General features: G+C 45.9%; 1 protein-coding gene across 1 annotated transcript in view; it reads right to left on the reverse strand.

Annotated features, from left to right (window-relative positions):
• HOMER3 (homer scaffold protein 3) overlaps positions 1 to 20,919 on the reverse strand; it is a 335,653-nt gene that overhangs the window by 178,490 nt on the left and 136,244 nt on the right. Inside the window, exons 2-4 of the mRNA XM_078671338.1 lie at positions 10,322 to 10,478; positions 9,119 to 9,250; positions 7,245 to 7,352 (exon numbers count right to left, since the gene is read on the reverse strand). Coding sequence (XP_078527464.1) covers positions 7,245 to 7,352; positions 9,119 to 9,250; positions 10,322 to 10,478 — 397 coding nt within the window. The remainder of the gene's footprint in view (positions 1 to 7,244; positions 7,353 to 9,118; positions 9,251 to 10,321; positions 10,479 to 20,919) is intronic.

The following is a 20,919-nucleotide window of genomic DNA, read 5'->3' on the forward strand; positions in this document are numbered from 1 at the left end:
ATAAAGCTTACGTTCAAAAGAAGCTTGAACAGAGCAATGAAATTAGTTTCGAAGGCTGAGGTGCCCGTAAACCTCACGTATCACCGACCGGGCCGCTATTCTTAGCCGGTTTAAATGGCACTCGCCGTCCCTTCTGGCGCGGGACCACCTGCCAGACCCAACTCCCTTTTCAGAACAGTTTTTGGTTTCATGCCCACTCCGGGGAGTATCAGTCCCAGACCTCCCGCCAGTGCTCTTTAAACATTTCAACGCCGCGCCCCCGCCCACTGAGAATAAAACATCATTGGGGTCCCATTCATAAAAAAAGTTTCACGCTTATTTTATTAAACTGGCAATGTTTAAATAGGTCTAGATTTGTTTAAAAGTTGCAGTTAAGTTCTGTTACCATTTTAAAAATGCAATCAAATACATGATCGCCAAACATACTATTCTGGTCAGGAAGGCCTTAGTAACGTGTAAGTGTATCCACAGTGTGATGATTAGAAATGGGTGTGGGAGTTTGAAGAATATTTGGAGTTCCTTCAATTTTCCCTTTTGACACCTTCTCCCAGCCAGGGTATAAATGACAAAAGATGTTAGTGAAGGCCCATTACAGAGCAACTTTCTGCAACTCGTGCCCTTCCCCCTTGCTGAAAACAAAGCACTGTTATCAGCATAAAACTTCTTTTGTCCAGAGCCTGCCCCCCCCAGGATCACTTGAGGCCCCCCAGTTTGAAAACCCCTGCCTCAATCTCCCTTGGATTTGTGACCACACCCATGAAATTATAAAAACACTGTGTGCCGTCGAATACTCCGAAAAGAACCCTGCGGAGTACGGGTAGTAATGCTGCAGGGGCACTCTTTTACGTACTCTTACATGCCTCGTGAATCGACCCTAAAACACACATTACCATATCAGTAAAAGCACAAAGAGTTCACGGTTCTTTCGATTTGTACTAATTCTATATGACTATTCCTTGAATATTCCCATTTGAGACATTCTGGAGCCAATGGACACAGGCTATAAAAGTACATATAATCGAGGACGTAAAAGCGTCCGACCGGAGCACTCCTTTATGTTTTCCAAAATTCCCTTCTGAACAGACCCCAAAGTTCCTATCTCACTTGCCATATCCCCCTCACACTATCCCCCTCCTCGAGCCCACCATCACACAGACCTATAGACACGAAACCACTCATGTCCCACTTCTCGGGTGCCACACGGGGCATCTCTGGGGATAAAGTCGCGTGACGAATTCCCATGTATGCGACGAAACACGTGTCGGCTGTCTGAACACCCAGAAATAAAAGGAAAAGAACAGAACGCATCTACGTGCATTTAATCTGTGCTTTCCTCATGCATGTCCACGTTATTGTTATATAAATACGTGTGCTGAGGACTTGTGTTTTACATTTGTTAGTTGGCTTTGCCACTAGGTTTGGGGAGGTCGGTGGTTCTCCTCACCTTGCAGCACCGTAACCAAGACAACCAGCTTAATACTAATAATTGTGTTATTTCTCCTGAGTGGCACCTCCTTTCCCCACATCCAATACCACTGTTTGTTACGTGCTTACATCTCTGGGCATAGTTGGGCTTCCAGTGTACCCCAACAATTACCCCGCTCCCTGGGTCTTACTCACAGAGCCACACCAGCAGCATCCCACCCACAGCACTTTACTCACAAAGTGCCACTTAAACACAATATAAGTGAGCACAGCTTTCCCTCCTTTTAGCCCCCAGGGGGACAATCTGACAGCTTTTTTTCAAACAGCTGTTTCTTTATTTTTTTTTTTTTTATTATTATTTTTTTTTAAATGCTATTTTTTGACAAGCCACATTTTCAAGAACTGAATTGGATTAACCGTAAAATCACTCAGCTGGAGAAGCCAAACTGTAGTTCAGTGTAGTTAATTAATGCAAAACACAGACTAGGGCTGGATTGGTCTTTACGCATGCCAGGAAACTTCACAATAATAAAAGGAAAAATTTAAAATACACCTCCAATTCTGTTTCTCAACAGGATACTCCCAAAATAGGTCATGCAAAGAGCTGCGCATAAGTACATGCGTTTCACTGTACGCTCGCTTGGACAATCTCATATGTGATATCGAACGCTGTCTCGCGCCACCATAGACTGCCCGGGGAGATCCTGTGCTGAGGTAAACGCATTATCTGCAAGCAGCGGCAAGTGGGACATTGATCGACACAGGCAAAGTGCAGCAACCAACATCAGTCAGCGAAAGTGTGCGTCTGCAGACAGGAAGGCTCTGCGCTGATCATATTACCTACAGAGTTCACAAATTACTGCCCAGCAGCAGGCGAGTGCAAAGTCAATAGGAGTTAATGGGTCTTTGAACGTATTCTGACAGCGGCTGCCATCTTGCAAGAGGGCAGTCTAGTGTAAAGTCAATAGGGGCTATTGGGTGTTTGAACGTATTCTGGTTGCGGCTGCCATGTTGCAAAAGGGTAGTCTAGTGAAGTCAATAGGGGCTAATGGGTGTCTGAAAGGATTCTGGCAGCGGCTGCCATGTTGCAATGAGGTAGCCTAGAGTGAAGTCAATAGGTGTTAATGGGTGTTAGAAAGTATTCTGACCTATGGCTGCCATCTTGTAAAAGAGCACCCCAATGTAAAGTCAATAGGGGCTAATGGGTCTTTGAATGTATTCTGGTAGCGGCTGCCATGTTGCAATGGGGTAGCCGAGTGTGAAGTCAATAGAGGCTAATGGGAGGTATGCTGACCTACGGCTGCCATCTTGTAAAAGAGCACCCCAGTGTAAAGTCAATAGCGGCTAATGGGTCTTGAACGTATTCTGGTAGCGGCTGCCATGTTGCAATGGGGTAGCAGAGTGTGAAGTCAACAGAGGCTAATGGGAGGTATGCTGACCTACGGCTGCCATCTTGTAAAAGAGCACCCCAGTGTAAAGTCAATAGTTGCTGATGGGTCTTTAAAAGTATTCTGGTAGCGGCTGCCATTTTGCAATGGGGTAGCCTAGTCTGAAGTCAATAGAGGCTAATGGGAGGTATGCTGACCTATGGCTGCCATCTTGTAAAAGAGCACCCCATTGTAAAGTCAATAGGGGCTAATGGGTCTTTGAACGTATTCTGGTAGCGGCTGCCATGTTGCAATGGGGTAGCCGAGTGTGAAATCAATAGAGGCTAATGGGAGGTATGCTGACCTTACGGCTGCCATCTTGTAAAAGAGCACCCCAGTGTAAAGTCAATAGGGGCTAATGGGTCTTTGAAAGTATTCTGGCAGTGGCTGCCATGTTGCAATGGGGTAGCCGAGTGTGAAGTCAATAAAGGCTAATGGGAGATATGCTGACCTACGGCTGCCATCTTGTAAAAGAGCACCCCAGTGTAAAGTCAATAGGGGCTATTGGGTCTTTGAACGTATTCTGGTAGCGGCTGCCATGTTGCAAAAGGGTAGTCTAGTGAAGTCAATATGGGCTAATGGGTCTTTGAAAGTATTCTGACACTGGCTGCCATCTTGCAATAGGGTAGCCTAGTGTGAAGTCAATAGGTGTTAATGGGTGTTAGAAAGTATTCTGACCTACGGCTGCCATCTTGTAAAAGAGCACCCCAGTGTAAAGTCAATAGGGGCTAATGGGTCTTTGAACATATTCTGATAGCGGCTGGCAGGTTGCACTAGGGTAGCCTAGAATTTATGTCAATATGGGTATGGGTGTTTGAAGGTATACTGACCTACGCTGCCACCTTGCAATAGGGTAGTCTAGTGTGAAGTCAAGAGGGGCTAATGGGTCTTAGAAAGTATTCTGGCACTATCTGCCATGTTGCAATGGGGTAGCCAAGTGTGAAGTCAATAGACGCTAATGGGTGGTTGAAGGTATGATGACCTACGGCTGCCATCTTGCTAAAGGCCAGCTTACCGAAAAGTCAATAGAGCTAATGGGTGTTTGTTTTTTTTGTTTTTTTTATTCAGTTCATAGCATAAATATAGCAAATACAAAGCATACATAAGCCAGTTAATTATACAGTGTGCTGCAAGGAAGGGAAAAAAAAACAAGAAAACCAAACATTACAAAAACAGGATGGTTGAACAATGATTCAAAAATAAATCAAATCAGAGACAGGGGCACTAATCTGGACATTCACTTTCCATATGATGTATCATGGGCTGCCAAATCTTAATCCCTAGTTGCTTTTTCTTTAATGACTTGATACGATAAAGGTTAAATTCTAGGTGGAACACATTATAGAACTTTGCGCGCCACATTTCATATGAGGGCGCCTCAGCCTTCAACCACATAGAAGCAAAACATAATCGGGCGACTGACATGGCCATAAAGAGAAGGAACCTATATGGATAGTACAACGGCAAAGTATCTCTATCTTTACACAGCCCAAAGAGCATCAGCTCTCTGGATATCACCACATTGGCATTTATAATATTAGACAAAAATTGTGCAATTGATAAGAGAAAAGGTTCCAATACGCTACAATCAAAAAATATAGGTACAATATCGGCCGCTGCAGCGTGACACCTATAACATTGCCCATTGTGCATTTCACCCCACTTCATCATTTTGGCCGGTGTATGGTATAAATTAAACATGGTTTTATAATGTTGAGCCCGTAGATTGGCAGTCAAAGTGACTTTGCAAGCCATATCAATAGATTCTTGCACAAACTGACCGAGGGTACCAAGTCTAGTACTCCATTTTACATCTTGAACCTCAACATCGTCGCGCTGCATAATCAACAAACTGTCATATAAAGTCCCAATCTTGGCCCGTTTATTCAAAGCTTCAAGAAGATCATTAAGAACTATAGACCTAATGCTGCGGTGCTTGAAAATGAAATCCCGTAGCTGTAAATATTTTAAAAAATCATTCTGAGGAATTGCATATTTATCCATTAACTCAGCAAATGTAGCCAAAACACCGGCGTTAAACATATCCCCTAAACGACCAATCCCTTTATCCGCCCAAGTCCTCATCTTAGTGTCCCAAAATATTGAGGGAAACAATTCTATATAATCGCAACGAGTAAAGGAAATTAATGCGGTTGAGGACAATAATTTTACGTATCCATCTCCAACCTTTAAATGCGGCTAATACAGTCTTAAATCTGGTTCTTTTATAGTAGCTCGGTGCGAGAAATCTGAGCAGCGCTTGTCGGGACTGACATCCTAGTAACATCAAATAAATTATTGGGCTTTTAAACACCTGTGTCTCACCCCCAGTCACCAGAATTTTCATATTTTGGAGAAGGCAAGTTAAATAATAAAAAGCTAAATTCGGAACCCCCCATCCTCCTCTTGAAAGTGGTAGTGTCATATATTTTGAAGCCCGCCGGGCCGTCTTCCAGCCCCATATGAACCTATCCGTAATGGATTGTAACTGCATTAGTTGTACACGTGTCAGCTCCAGCGGTACCGTCCGAAAATAATAAAGCACCCTGGGTAATATGCACATCTTTAAAACATTACGTCGCCCCACCATCGATAGATGAAGACATTCCACCTTTTCCAGCTGTCGCTTGACAGATCCTAATATATCGGCCCAGTTCACAGCTACTATCTCCTGAAGTGACATCCTGATTTTGATCCCCAGGTATCTAGCCTCGTGTGTTACTTGCAGTTCATTATGGCATAACCCAGCAGTACACACAACCTGGGATTTAGAGATATTTAATTTATAACCCGAGAATTTCCCAAATTCTTGAGTCACATTCTCAATTTCACGTAATGCTTGTTCTGGATCAGATGTTACTACCGCTATATCATCAGCACATGCTAGGACCCGTACCTGATGATCGCCCACTACCATTGATTGTATACCCTGGGTAGTTTCAAGCATTCTCAACAATGGCTCGATATAAATAGCGAATAATAACGGTGAACATGGGCATCCTTGCCCTGTGCCCCGAGTAATATAGGCGAAAGGTGATTCTTGCCCCATCGCGCAGACCTTAGCCCTTGGTCGCTTATACATAGTCTGTAGAGCAAGCAAAAACTGGGGCCCAAACCCCATTTTATGCATTATAGACCAAAGGAATGCCCATGCCACACGATCAAAAGCTTTTTCAGCATCTAAAAACACCAAACCAATATTTTTATGAAATGCCGGCGCATAATCCAACACTGCGATAACCCGATGCAAATGATTAACCGTGCTTCTACCGGGAAGAAACCCATGCTGATGGTAAGAGACCAGTGATGGAACAAATTGAATTAAACGAGTGGCAAGTATTTTGGAATATATCTTGGCATCTGCATTTATTAATGATATAGGTCTATATGACCCAGGGAGATTAGGGGGCTTGTCTTTCTTTTTAAACACCACAATATTTGCATCATCCCACGAAGGAGGGGGGTTACCAGACTGAGCAGAGATAAAGGTGGCCAACATGTCATCATTAATGATAGCGTATAGCATTCGATAAACGTCTAGAGGAAATGTATCCGGGCCAGCTGCTTTCCCGAGCGCAAGATCGTTAAGTGCTGTCTCTAATTCCAGCATAGTTATTGGGGCATCTAATTTCTCTCTTGCAAGGGGCCCTACCACAGGTAGATCAAATCTGGACACGAACTGGCCAATCTGATCTTGAGATATACAATTCTGGGTGTATAATTCTTTATAGTACTGTTGAAAGACATTCATTATACCATCCATAGTCTCCACCAGACAACCGAGCTAATGGGGGTTTGAATGTATTTGGAACAATGGCTGCCACTTTGCCATACAATTTATGCGTAAGTAAGTTATGGGCAGGGTAACTGGAATTATGCGGCAAAGAAGAACGAAAATATGTGACAGCGTTAACCAAATTATGTGGCACGGAGAGGCAAATGAAGCAGTATAATGTCGCCCTTTCCATGGCAAGATTATTGAGCTATTTTGTTATTTTATAACACACATGAACATTGTCTGGACAAATGTTTCACTCTATGAGTATCCGTTTAGCACCTGCATACATCAATCCGCAACTGAAAGGCGACAAGTTAACCTCTGCCAAGGGCCTGGCACTGCCTGGCATCACATGAGGTGCTATATTTTTTTTGTAAATTTTCATCAGTATGAGAGAGAAACTTTTTTTGAATACTGCAGCCGCAGAATTGCCTCATTCCAGGTTCTGCGGTGGAACCCCTGTATTCATCTCTGTCGGCTACCAGGGGCGCCCTCTAGGTGGACCACAGCCATGGGGTTTTCTGGAGCATTGCCAGCCCCAGTGATGCCGGAGGGGTGCCAGAGTCCTTGGCGAGGCACGCAGCACCCACCCTTGGGTGACGCGGAACCCTTACCTGCTGAGAGCCCAGGTGCAGCGCCGGGTGGGTCAGTTCGGTCCTGTCCTGAGACTTCTCCCTGGCCAGGCGAGCCGCCTCTTTCACTTCCTGGAACTTTTCGGCAAACTGGAGGAGAAAATGGGTTTGTGTTAGAGGCAGGCAGCCATACATCCCATGAAAAGACACCTTTACGCATAGCACCCATGGGCAAAAACAGAACCAGACAGCTAGGATTGAAGAAAAGAGCAGCAAAACAAACCTGACCTCGAGCCACTCGCTGCAGCGGAATAAGGGTTAAAACGGCTATGATGATAATTTTTCAATAATTCCTTGGTCATTTTTCATTTTTGTCTTTGTATGTCCTTGCCACCATGGCTTAATTTACTTGTCCCTTCCAGCAGCATAGCACGGGTGCAAGGAAGGAATATGGTCCCTTTGACTGCTGTTGGGGTAGTAAAATACAACAATCATCAGGGTTCAATAGGCATCTCAGGGATCGTAGCCCTGGTGCTACTGCACCTTCTGCACCATTGGTAGGTATGCCCCTGCCCCTGGCTCACAGTGTCTTGGTGTGCTGGGGTTGGCCAGCCACTGAGCCCTGGTGCCACTGCACCTTCTGCACCCTCGGTAGGTATGCCCCTTTCCCCGGCTCAGCGTGTCTTGGTGTGTTGAGGGTTGGCACCCACTGAGCCCTGGTGCCACTGAACCTTCTGCACCACTGGCAGGTATGCCCCTGTTCCCGGCTCACCGCGTCTTGGAGTGCTGGGGGTGGCCAGCCACTAAACCCTGGTGCCACTGCACCTTCTGCACCCTCTGTAGCTATGCCCCTTTCCCCGGCTCACCGTGTCTTGGTGTGCTGGGGTTGGCCAGCCACTGAGCTCTGGCGCCACTGCACCTTCTGCACCATCTGTAGGTATGCCACTGTCCACGGCTCACTGTGTCTTGGTGTGTTGGGGGTGGCCAGCCACTGAGCCCCGGTGCCACTGCACCTGCTGCACCCTTGGTAGCTATGCCCCTGTTCCCTTCGTTCTACATGACAACATTTGGAAGGCTAAGATTTTGGAAAGTAAATCGGCTGAATTCATTTCCCCCCACCGACTTGCACTGAAGTGGGACAATTTCAGGGGGGAGAAAGTAAAACCAAAGCCATTTGGGGGAAAAAGGGGTGGCAGAAGGAGACAGCGACAGAGAGAGAAGGGGAGCTCAGAGCTGCTCTGTTGGAAGTTGTATTCGATGACGTGGAATTGGTAGTTTCTAACGCAGTAAAGCACGAAAGTTCACTCAGCTGGTGTGTTATGTCCATTGCAAAACATTACATTCAAATTCCAGAATTACAGCATTAACATTGTGAGAATTCATTCACTCCAACATGATTTTTAGCCGCCAAGTGCCATTACCCACTGAGCTACCTCGTCTGGGTAAGGAGTATATCCACAAATGGCAAATATATAACCAGTGACCGAGTTAGCCAGCTCATTACAAGAAAGTAACCACTAACCTGGGTTCTGGAGTACCATACTATTCGCCGTAAAGAGCCCCAGCGCCTACTCAGCTGTATTAAGCGCTATATAAATGCAACTACAAGCAATGTGCTAAAGTATAGTAATATATGTCGGTTTTGCATTTCATGTCATTTTTGCTGAATATCAAATAATTACGCAAAAGCAAATTACACAAATTTAGCACAGCTCTAACACACATATTCGGGCGGCTCACTAAGGCTTGACCCCGCCCAACTAAAGGTCCGAGAAGAATTTTATTTGTCTCAAAGAGGTCTGAGATGGTGCTGAGGAAACAAGTTAGGCAGTAAACGAATGTAGTAAAAGATAATTTGCATATCGCGCATAAATGAAGCGCCCTACATGCAATAATGCGGGCCCCTTGGGCATTACCTGCGAAAGCTGCTGCTCAGACGCAAAGCCCAGTCCATACACAGTATTCGCCCGGCTGTCGGCCCACTGTCCAAACTTCTGAGATGTCTTCGTGAAGGTCATGTTGGGAGTAATGGTGCTGTTAATGATGGCCTATGAAACACCCCCACCCAAAAGGAAACGAAAAAGACCTTTAGCATTAAAAAAAAAAAGTACAATATAGCAAAAATTTAAAAAAATTGTAAATTTCACCGAATGAACTCTTAAAATACAAGCAACATTGAAACCACACCAAATGCTTTTTTACTGTACAAATAAAATTCCCTATTGCGCAAGACAAATCAATATATTTAATTTCTTTCACTGGTTTCACAGCAGATAATCAGGATTAACAATTGTATTTTCAAAACAATGGGTGTAGGAAAATAAGACATAGACCAAAAAATGTGCCACAAGATAACCTCTCGGGACCACAGAGACGACGGCAAGACAAGATTGCTTAAATCATATGACCAAACAAGATTTCCTGCCTTGAAAAAGCCCTGATGGCCATCGGGCGAAACACGTGTCAGCTGTTTTTCTTATGAAATATATTTCTGGATTAAGAATTAAAATGGCGCACCATGCCTTGAAAAGAAGTCTGGGTTTTGGGAATTGTTTTTCGGAACATTATTATTGATCATGAGGCATAGACCTCCTCCAAAGTTAATTTATTTTCCATTATTAGTTTTAATAACTGACATCAGATTGACAGTTTCTACCCCATATTAATGACCACTCTTAAACTAAGCATGGTATTTCCCATGGAGGGATTTGAAAATAGTATAATATACTTTTATTGTGTTTGGTGACCCCAAATAGTCTCTTGTGAAACCAACAGTACGTAACTGCAGGTACCTCATTTGTACAAGACCATTTTCCTGCGCACACAGTGGTGCGGGACTTCGGAGTGCGGGAGGTGCTTCAGCACCCCCATAAAACTTGAAAAAATGTAGGAGGTGAATGAGCAGTAAATGGGTCCATCAACTGTTTTTTGCCCAGGCAGTGTTTTTTGTGTTTCAAAAGAATATCTGTCAAATATTCCCTATAGATTTAAGGAGGAGGCATTATTTAACAACACCCCCACTCTAAAAATGGTTCCGCCACCACTGTGGGGGCCGGACTCCAAATTATACGATCGTGATCTGCCTGTGGATCTGGTTGTACGAGCCCCCTCCCGCTTACCTTAGTTCCACCAACGCTGATGACCCTGTACACGTTGCGCGTGGCGTCGTAGAAGTAGGAGACGGTGACCGCATGCTTGCTGGCGGGAATCCAGTTCCGCTTGGTGCTTGGGTCGATCTGGAACACGTGCGCCCGGGCGCTGAAGATGGGCTGTTCACTGCAAAGAAGACCAAAGAAGAGAGCATGTTAGGAAAAATCTGGACCAATGGCAGTGTCCGTCTCTCTGTACGGCAGAGGAGTGGTTAGCGAAATCCGCGACATATCAATTCAACGACATGACGCGTCTACCACTACGCTGTGGCCACTGCCAATAGAGGACCATATGATGCAATGAGGATCTCTAAATTTCATGGCAAGAAAGGATACATCATGTGACGTGTTGTGGTACAATCTGTGGCATATCATTCCACTAGTTCGCCTTTTTAAGACACATTAATACTGTCTGGGCAACGGTTTCACCTCACTAGTGTCAGTTACTACAAGGTGACCAGTTAATACATTGTTTTTAGTAACTTTTGATCCATTTGAGCTAGAGACATTTTTGTTGAAATCTGCACAAAAATTTAAACCGCTACTAAAAATAAATGCTGAAGGAATCTGATCTGCCCCAGTTTTTAGGTATACGGTAGGTTTGCGGGAGAGAAATATGTTGCCCCTCTCCTGCGGACTTCTTGTCCGGAAGAGCTGAAACACATCAAGGCCCTATGTTTGTTCCGAGAAAAAAAAAATTGTGCTGTATTTAGACAAATCTGTTATCTCCATCTTCCATTACTGGCCTTCTCAAATCCTGCTCCTCTAAACTTATCCAATCTGGTTTCCCATCTCTTCTCTGCCACCATCCTCACACTCTCAGTCTCCCCTTCAATCTTCCTTCTGACCCCTGCCCCCACCACATCTTCAACAAAGCTGACTCCATCATCGCACCCCAACTCCGCGATGTCATCAACTGCTCTTTCAACTCTGCCACCTTTCCAGAAATCTGGAAACACGCCGAACTCAGCGCCCTTCTGAAAAAACCCACAGCAGACCCCTGAGAACTGAAAAACTACCGACCCATATCCCTCCTCCCTTTCCCGGCCAAAGTCATCGAGAAAGCCGTCAACAGCCAACTCGCCGCCTTCCTTGAATACAACAACTCCCTGGATCCCTCACAGAACGGATTTCGAGCCAAACACAGCACCGAAACCGCCCTCATTGCGGCGACCGACGACATCCGAGTACTCCTGGACAACGGAGAAACAGTGGCCCTCATCCTACTCGACCTCTCCGCCGCCTTCGACACTGTCTGTCACAGCACCCTCATACAACGCCTCAGCAACATCGGCATACAAGGAAAAGCCTTGGACTGGATCATCTCATTCCTAGCTGGAAGAACCCAGAGAGTCCGACTCCCCCCATTCTACTCAGAGGCCACCGAAGTCATCTGCGGCGTACCTCAAGGTTCCTCACTCAGTCCCACCCTCTTTAACGTCTACATGAGTCCTCTCGCCTCCATCGCACGTCAACACAACCTCAACATCATCTCCTATGCCGACGACAGCCAGCTAATCCTTTCCCTCACCAAAGACCCCAACACCGCCAAAACCAACCTTCACGAAGGTATGAAAGAAGTAGCCGAATGGATGAAACTGAGTCGCCTAAAACTCAACTCAGACAAAACGGAGGTTTTCATCCTAGGATCTTCCCCCTCAGCCTGGGACGTCTCTTGGTGGCCTTCCGCTTTGGGCTCAGCACCTTCACCCACAGACCATGCTCGTAACCTTGGCTTCATTCTTGACTCCTCTCTCTCGATGTCCAGACAAGTCAACGCCGTCTCGTCCTCCTGCTTTAACGTTCTTCGCATTCTCAAAAAGATCTTCCGCTGGATCCCCCTCGAGACCAGAAAGACTGTCACCCATGCACTGGTCACGAGTCAACTGGATTATGGCAACACACTCTACGCCGGAATTACAACAAAATTACAGAAAAAGCTCCAGCGCATCCAAAACACGTCAGCGAGACTCATATTAGACATCCCGCGCCAAGATCACATCACCGGACACCTAAAAAACCTCCACTGGCTTCCCGTCAACAAAAGAATTACTTTCCGCCTTCTTACCCACGCAGACAAGGCCCTTTATAATCTAGGTCCCGAATGCCTCAACACCCGTCTATCCTTCTACAATCCCACCCGCCAACTAAGATCATCCTGCCAAGCCCTCGCCGCAGTCCCGCGCATCCGAAAGTCCACCATGGGTGGCAGATCCTTCTCATTCCTGGCTGCCAAGACCTGGAACTCACTCCCCACCCACCTCCGCCTTACTCAGAACCACACCTCCTTCAGAAAAGAACTGAAAACCTGGCTATTCGACAAACAGTGAACCCCTCTCTCTAGCGCCTTGAGACCCTCTGGGTGAGTAGTGCGCTTTATAAATGCCCGAACTTGAACTTCCTTTACCGCCATCTAACCCTCCTTCTTACCGCGGTACCCCTCTCCCTTCTATACACCCCCTTTACTATCCTTCTGTTACCTGCTGTCTCCCTGGACTTCATTATCTTAGAACTCTAGCCTTTCCCTTCTAACCTGCATTGTTTTGTTTTACTAGCTGTCTCATGAATTCTTTGTGAAGATGTTTGTTCTTTCTACAATTTAATTTAGAGGGCAGAATGTTCTAACAAATACAACAAACCCTTCAGGGAGCGCAAGGGGATTGAATCCCCTCAGGCTCCCTGAAGCCTTTGTTCACAGCCAGAGCTGTGAACAAAGAAACATTGGAATGTTGGAGCTCCGGGCTTATCCCAGCCATTATAAGCCCGGAGCACTCCAATGTTTTCAATGGAGCTCCCAACATTCCAATGTTCTAATACAATTTAATGAAATCTTCCTGGTAAAGCTGCGCTTTATAAAAATGCGAAATAATGTCACATTGGGTTGACTTTGAGCAAGTGTTCCAGATGTCATAAATTTGTTAGGTGAGTTTAATACCTTTATATTCATGAAAGTGGATTAACCCATTTATGATTATTCAATACCTTTTACCCAAGAAAATATATCTAAAACATTTATCTGAAAATATTTATGCAAAACCTTTTTTCTATAAACGTTGGATCCAGTTTAACCATCCTTTTACTAAGTTTATAGACCTAGCATCCAAAAACGTAGGGCAGCTCACCAACTTTTTCCTCTATTACCACAAAGAAAAAACCACAAAGATAAAAGAAAAAACATATCGGACCACAACTATTTTTATTAAGTTATAGAACTTTCCCCCCACATTGGAGATCGTCGGCCAACCCTATAAGTGGGACCTTCTAAGCAAAGATGGATTGAAATCAAATAAACCCACACATCGCTCTAATGAACCCCAAAAGTCCCCTTTTCTTCTCTTACAAATTGGGGAGATACACTAGCAAACAATACACAGGGTCTGTGCCTTATTCTACTAAAGGTAGTGTGTAGTGCTTAAAATTGACAAAAAGGAAATGCTACAACAGGGCCTCGCATTAATGCGCCCATCCCCAATCGGGGACGGACTCTGCATTGGTGCGTCAGGTTACACAGGCAGCCAGCGAGTTCCATATCATAGGAAGACCTATTGTACTGCAAGTTGCAGCTTGACTAACATTTGGCGTTATTAATTTTATGTGGAAGAAGATTTTCCCAGGAGCTGTAAAAATCATTGTAAAGGGTCTAGTAGCAGAATATCATAACTGAAAAAATAAAATTTAAATGAATTGGTGTCCTAAATATCGATAACAAAAATATTTTCCCATTGGAGTTAACCTCTTCACCCCAGCGGACATTCCGCCGTGGTGCCGAAAAAAATGGCGCGTGCACGGTTTGGACGGCCCCCGGCTGTCCTCCGCACACGCCCACTGTGACGTCGGACAGCGCCCGGCCGTCTGACGCATCGAAGAGGTTAATAACCAAGTATTCTATCCCACGTCTGAGGGCAGAAGGGTTATAAAGATGTTAAAACAGTCCACCCGCTAAGGGTAGAATGTTTTGAATCAAAAAGGGATAAACTGGTCGACAAATATTATTCCTGAGATACATTACTCACTGTCTTAAAGGGACCACTCAAATTTTGCATATTCTAAAAGGAAATCTACTCCGTATGGGATAATATTTTTCAACACAATATTAAGAACACTAAATTTCTGTCAGATAATTCTTTTGGCAAATGGTATCCTGACATTGTAGAATTATCAATGACTAATTCATAGAGCATAAATATATAATTCTTGGTCCTTGTCATCGCGGGATTTTTACAAGTCATAGAACAAGCTCCTAAGAGATGTTGAAAACTACAGGAAGTGCAAGAACTGATCTAAGGTTTTTCTTTCCTTGTAATTTTAGGAATTATTAAAAAATCTAATTAGAGAGCGGCAACACGGAGAGATAATTAGAAAGTGTGTTTGTGAAGCGAAAGGCGGGAGTGCTCTTCTCCGAGAGGGTCTTGATGAACCAACAGTGAATATCAATCTTGGAGTAACTGCTGCTCAGCTCATTAGCGACCGTAAAGCGACCATCCATAAACTGGGTCTTGAGACTCATGAATATTAAAAATCATGTTGTCATTTTTGCACGGCGGAGCAGCCGCAACCGAACAGCTGGCGACGTATGTAGAAGACGATGAAATCATCCCTATTGACCAACCCGGAAGGTCTGTAGAAGGACGATGCACGGTGAGCAGGGGATCCATTTCTTTGTTCCCCCAAGGTACAGAGATATTTTAGGGTATTGGAGATAGGGGCTGGCAGGACATGTGTGCACGTGCCGATGAAGCCGTGACTATGGTAGGCCGTACAGAAGGTAACTGTATTGGCGGCAGATATTCAGGATCTTGGAGATTGAACATCAAGTAAACCAACCGGGATGGAGGAAGGATTAGAGAAGTTAGCGAAGAAAGAGAGCGTAGGAGCCCGAGTTTCAATTTGACGGAATAAAATGTAATATTCTTAATCTTTTTTTTTTCCTTTCCAACCAGTAGTTACATAGCATGAATAAACATTGTAAATACCATACAGTAGCTTTACATATCACATGGGAGTAAATTCTGTACCTTATACAAACCATTTATCACTATTTCAGCTCTTTATTTCGGCAGTCGATAACCTGACGCACAAGAATTTCTGCACTCCCACTAGGACCGCTGCTTCACACCGTACGTTGTGTCTGTTATATGTAAGTTACGCTTATAATGTTTGTACGTTAGAGTGTGATCGTATAGGTCCGTCTGCGTCTTCGGTCTCTGAGGTCGCCTGTAAGTATTGAACAAGCGGTTCCCAGAAATCTCTGGGCCTCCAGGTTTGTGAATATTCTTAATTTAACCCCAATTTGAAGTTCTAATGTGTTTTCATTCAACCTACGTTCAGATCTGCCCACCTGAGCAAAATGTCTACCATATGATACTACAGAAGGAGGAGAAAAAGGGAACTTGGAGGGTGCAGGCCAGGAAAAGGGGGTGGAGTTTTTGAAAAAGGGAGGTAGGGCTTTGGAACACCAGCATTGCCTGGGCAGTTGAGACACACATACCCTCCCAAAAATCACAAACAAAGCTTTCAAAGGGCAGCTCATACCCCGGAGAGGTGGAAAGCATGGGATACACTTTAGGATGGAGTACACTGCCTACTTCATGCCAAGTTGGAACATAACTCTATACCAGCACTGGAAAAGCCAATAGGCCTGGGTTTAATGTGCTAATACATGCAGCTAATACAGCAGAGTGAGACACTTGACAGGTAAGCAAAAGGAGCGGGTGGAGAGGGCTACAGTGCTAAAGTAGTTCCACGTGTGTTTCGATGCAAGCACTGGAGTCGAAGCCAAACAGCCAAAGCATTAGTAAAGTGATGAATGCTCCATTGGTCCAACCCAATACATGCTTGACAAAGTCTCAAGCAATTGGCTGAAAACAGTCAATGGTTGGAGAGGGCCAAACCAAAGCCCACTCTAGGGAGATTGTGAGCAACTTTATTTATTTGACATCTGCACTGTCAAAACCCAGACCTAAAGAAAGTGTGATAAAGACACTTGAACTGACAGTTGTGTGAATAGTGCCTGTCCCGTGCGACCTGGCAGGCCCACACTTTGCCCCTGGATTCAAGCTAGCCTGGCTGATGAAGGGTGTTACCCAGAAACCGGTCCTAGGATGCTTGTTTCAGGTCTAGGGAAGACCTGGCTTGGCAGTTCGGGCTGGACTGTTCCCATGAGGCGCAGGGTCAGACTGATTTGCGTATAGCGGGGTCTGAACTGGGGTGGTGAAGTGAGCTAAAGAACGACGATGGATTCAACCCAGATCTGTGACTGGGGGCGAGTGTCTGAAAAGTTTCAGCGCTCCGTCCATCATCTCCTTGTGTTTGCTTTGTTCGCCCACACTGTAGTGGCAACACCTCATAAAGGCAGTGATACAAGGGCTCCTGAACCACTCTTTGCGGATGCTGGGGTTCAAAGTCAGCGCCCTGCGACTCCCAATGTTCCTGTGCACACCGTGATGATCAAACGTCACCGAATGCCGTCATCTTCTTATTCTCACTTACATGGGTGGAGATCTGGGGAAACCTTCTGGATGGAAACCACAATCCACCCCGAGTGGGAGTCAAAGAAAGAAGCAGTGTTTATTTTATTTATAAAGTTTTTATATAGCGCGAACATGATTATCAGCACTAGCGTGGACAGGCGTTCATGGCTATTACTTACTACACGTGTGCCGTCAATTATTACTACACGTACCCTCAGATGTAACTGCACTGCCTCACTCGTCCTTACTTGTTAAGGTAATTCAAGAGCTATCCAGTCTGCCCACGGAGAAGCTGGATAAGTACGAGGATGGGAAATCTCGAAAGGGAAATGGCCTGAGGGGTTCTTCAAACCAAGGTGTTTGGGGTGGGGACCCGGTGCTACTCGGCCATATTAATAATTTCCAGCAAATCCAGCGCTGCAAGCAGAGTTCCTGCAGTGCACTGCACCGGGAGTTCGAGAGTAGGCCTGGGCGGTAAATTCCGTTCCGCTCGCAGAATTTGAGGAGTTTGGGTAATTTCGCGTTCCGAAGAGAACGCAGAATGGCCAAAAATTCCGCGATCCACTGCATTTTTTGCGTGTTTGCGCTTTCAAAATGCGTGTTCGCAAGATATTTCACCCCTGAGCACGCAAACAGCGTTCGCGAACAGGAAAAAAGCATTGCGGAAGAAGCAATTCCGCGTATTCGCGGAACTCTGCGTGCTCGCGGAGATTTTTTACCGTTTTGCAGAGCTTTGCATAGCGCAACTATGCGAATTCCGCCCACCCCTATTTGAGAGCGGGGCCACGACACATCTACTAGGACCTGCACTGCTGCTCTCTTCCCCAACTCTTGCGTGTTTTCGGGCAACCTAACGCCACACACTCACCTTTGCACCAAAACACAAAGGTGTGTGAGATTTCAAGCCTAGTGTTTTCACTGAAAGTGTGTGTGTATTTGTGTGTGATCGTGAGTGTGTGAGAGTAAGAGCGAACGAGTGTGGGTGGTTCAGTGAAAGTGTGTGGGGGAGGCAGTGTGAGGTGCACATCTGGAAAATAAAGTGTTTGGGTGACCCCTAAAGTAATGAGAACCGTGCGAGAAGAAAATGTGTGATACCTCCTTCTTCAATGAAGGAATGCCCGCCCCCAGCCTCTATTGATTAGTAATCGACAGCCGTCATTGGCTGGGATCCTGTCACCACTGCAGATGCAACTGATAATCCAGAGGTGCAAAATAATGGATTCAACGAAAAAACGCAAAGCTGCCCTAAACATTACAATAGTTAGTGGGAAAAATATTTTTCTGGTCTGCGCACTTTTTTGATGTAAAAAATGCGCAGAGCCGATAAACTTCATTCAGATACATGACGGTGTGTTAATGTTTAAATATACATAAAAGACAATAAATAAAAAAAAGCATAAAATTGAGGCAAAATACTCTATGTATGTTGAAAATTGCACCTCTGAAGCAAAGCCTACACCACTGAGTCGTCTGCGGCCATTGCATTTGTTTAAACCCTTTTCAAGGCTGCCTGCTGAGTGGTGGGACCAGTCCTGCACAGGCCGGCACCTCTACAGGCCGGCGGGGTTGGGGTGGAGTCAGCAGCGTCGCAGGCACAGTCTTCCATTGACTGACTCTGCCCCAGCCCCGCCCCCTTGTGGAGGCTGTGCTCTTGACGTCCCCATAGGCCACACCTTCGTGTCAGAGCTGCTCCCCGCCCCACCCCCTCTAGCCTCCCCACGGGGTGATCAGATGCCCCCAGAGAGTTCTTCGCCCCTTGGGGGAGGGCGGTGCAGCTGTGCGGGGTTATTTTTAGCCCCTGCTTGTTTCCAAGCGCCACACACAGCTCTCATTCAGCAACAAGTAACAAACAAACCTGCATAAGAGAGGAAAACTGGCTGCTTGGGAGTCTGAGGGAGTCTCAGCAAGCGAGAGAGGGGCAGAATACACAGGGAGGGGGGCACTCCTGGGGGGGAGGGAGCCCCCGGCTCAAGGGGGGAGGCAACACAACGCACCTGCCCACTATCACAAGAAGAGGTGTCAGGGGGTGTGGGACAAAGGGGGTGAAGGCTGCACACGTGCGACAGAGGGGGGCCTACAGAACCGCATCTGCCCACTATCACAAGAGGTGTCAGGGAGGGGTGGCAGATGGAAATGCTTTATTTAATTTAAGTCATTGCTAATTTCTCTTCCAGCTTTCCGCGTCATCATTTTCAGATTATCTTTGCTATGGCAGTGATTGGAGTGGCGTCGAGTGCAGTCGAGCTGAGTAGTTTGTTTCAGAGTAGAGTGAAGTGGTGTAAAGTGAAGTGGTGCAGGGTAGAGTGGAGTAGTACAGAGTAGTGGCGTAGAATGCATTGGTGTGGAGTGGAGTGGTCTGGAGTGGTGTAGAGTGCAGTGGAATAGAGTAGCGTAGACTGTAGAGTTTCAGAGTAAATGTAAATGTAAATTGATACTTGTATAGCGCATTACTCACTACGAATACCGCTGTGGAACCCATCCTGGCTTTCCCTGTGAGCTGTCCACTCCTGGGCACCCCCAGTGGAGGCCAGGCATCCTTAGTGTTGTGGAGACTAAGCAAGCTATTGCCCAGAGTTGCAGAGTGGGACTCCATGATTGGAATAGGCACCGAGGCGCTAATTATCAGGTCCGTGGAATTTTTGAGCCCAAGACCCGCTGAGGCTGGAATTGAACCCTGGTCCCAGGCTAGACCTCTGCATCAGGGTCTGCCGCTCTAACCACTGAGCCACACTTCTCCAGTAGAGTGAGGTGGCATAGAGTGCAGTGGTATAGAGTGTCGTAGAGTGCAGTGGTGCAGAGAACTGTGGTGTAGAGAGCAGGGGCATACAGTACAGTAGTGCAGAGTAGGAAAGAGTGGCGTAGAGTGCAGCGGTGCAGAGTAAAGTGGCGTAGAGTGCAGCGGTGCAAAGTAGATTGGCGCGGAGTGCCTTGGTTTAGAGTAAAGTTGTGTAGAGTGCAGCGGCATAACGCGGAAAAGAGTGGAGTGGCGCTGAGTGCAGTGGCACATGACTGCAGTGACAGAGTAGATTGTTTCAGAGTAGAGTGCACAGGTGCACAGTAGATTGGAGTGGCGTAGAGGGGATTGGCATAGAACGCACTGGCATACAGTGGACTGGTTCAGAGTAGAGTGCACTGGCGTAGAGTGCAGTGGCGTAGAATGCAGTGTTACAAAGTAGGCTGGGATATAGTGGAGTGCGCGGAGTGGTGTACAGTGTACTGATCCACAAAACCACAAAGTGGGAATCTGCGAAACCACTACTGCGAAAACTCCACTGGTTACCAGTTGTGGAAAGGGCGGCTTTCAAGATCGGTTGCATGACTTTTAAAGCCCTTCACTGCACCAGCCCTGTCCTCCTCAAAACCCTGATCACGCAGCACCGTCCGGTGCGCAACCTTCGTTCAGCGCATCTTCACCTGCTGGTCACCCCTAAAGTAAAACTTAAAAAGTTTGGTGGACGCAGGTTTGCTTATTTTTTTTTTTTTTTTGAGTTTTATATAGCGCGAACTAGAACCGAACCGAATCAGTTATCAGAGCGCTTTACATTGCACAAGTTACGTTTTTACATGAGGACACACAATTTCATGGTTTTTTTTTTTTTTTAGGCACGGGGAGATTAAGTGATTTGCCCAGAATCACAGGAGGTTTTGCGTCCCCAAACTCTGGAACGCTCTTCCTTTCTCAGTCAAGTCCAGTGGCCCCTTATTGAATTTCAGGAAACTTCTGAAAACTCGGCTTTTCAGTCAAATTGGCTAGTCCACCCCCTGCAATTTCCGCACTCTTTCTCTCAGCGCCAGGAAACTTACGGTGTCAGTGCGCTCTATAAATTCCACTTAAGTTAAGTTAAGTACTGGCAAAGAGTGCAGTGGTGCATAGTAGAGTAGTGTGGGTTAGAGTGCATTGGCATAGAGTAGAGTGACTAGGTGTAAAGTAGACTGGCATAGAGTGGAATAGTGCAGAGAAGAGTGCAGTGATGCAGTGGGAGTGGTGCAGAGTAGAGTGGAGTGGGGTAACGTGGAGTATGCATGGTATCGTAGCATAATGCCTTTAAAGACAACACACCTTGAACTGAAATGACCATTACATTTGCTCAGACATAC

Source organism: Lissotriton helveticus, chromosome 12 (assembly GCF_964261635.1).
Source record: "Lissotriton helveticus chromosome 12, aLisHel1.1, whole genome shotgun sequence".
NCBI classification, from domain to species: Eukaryota; Metazoa; Chordata; class Amphibia; order Caudata; family Salamandridae; genus Lissotriton; species Lissotriton helveticus.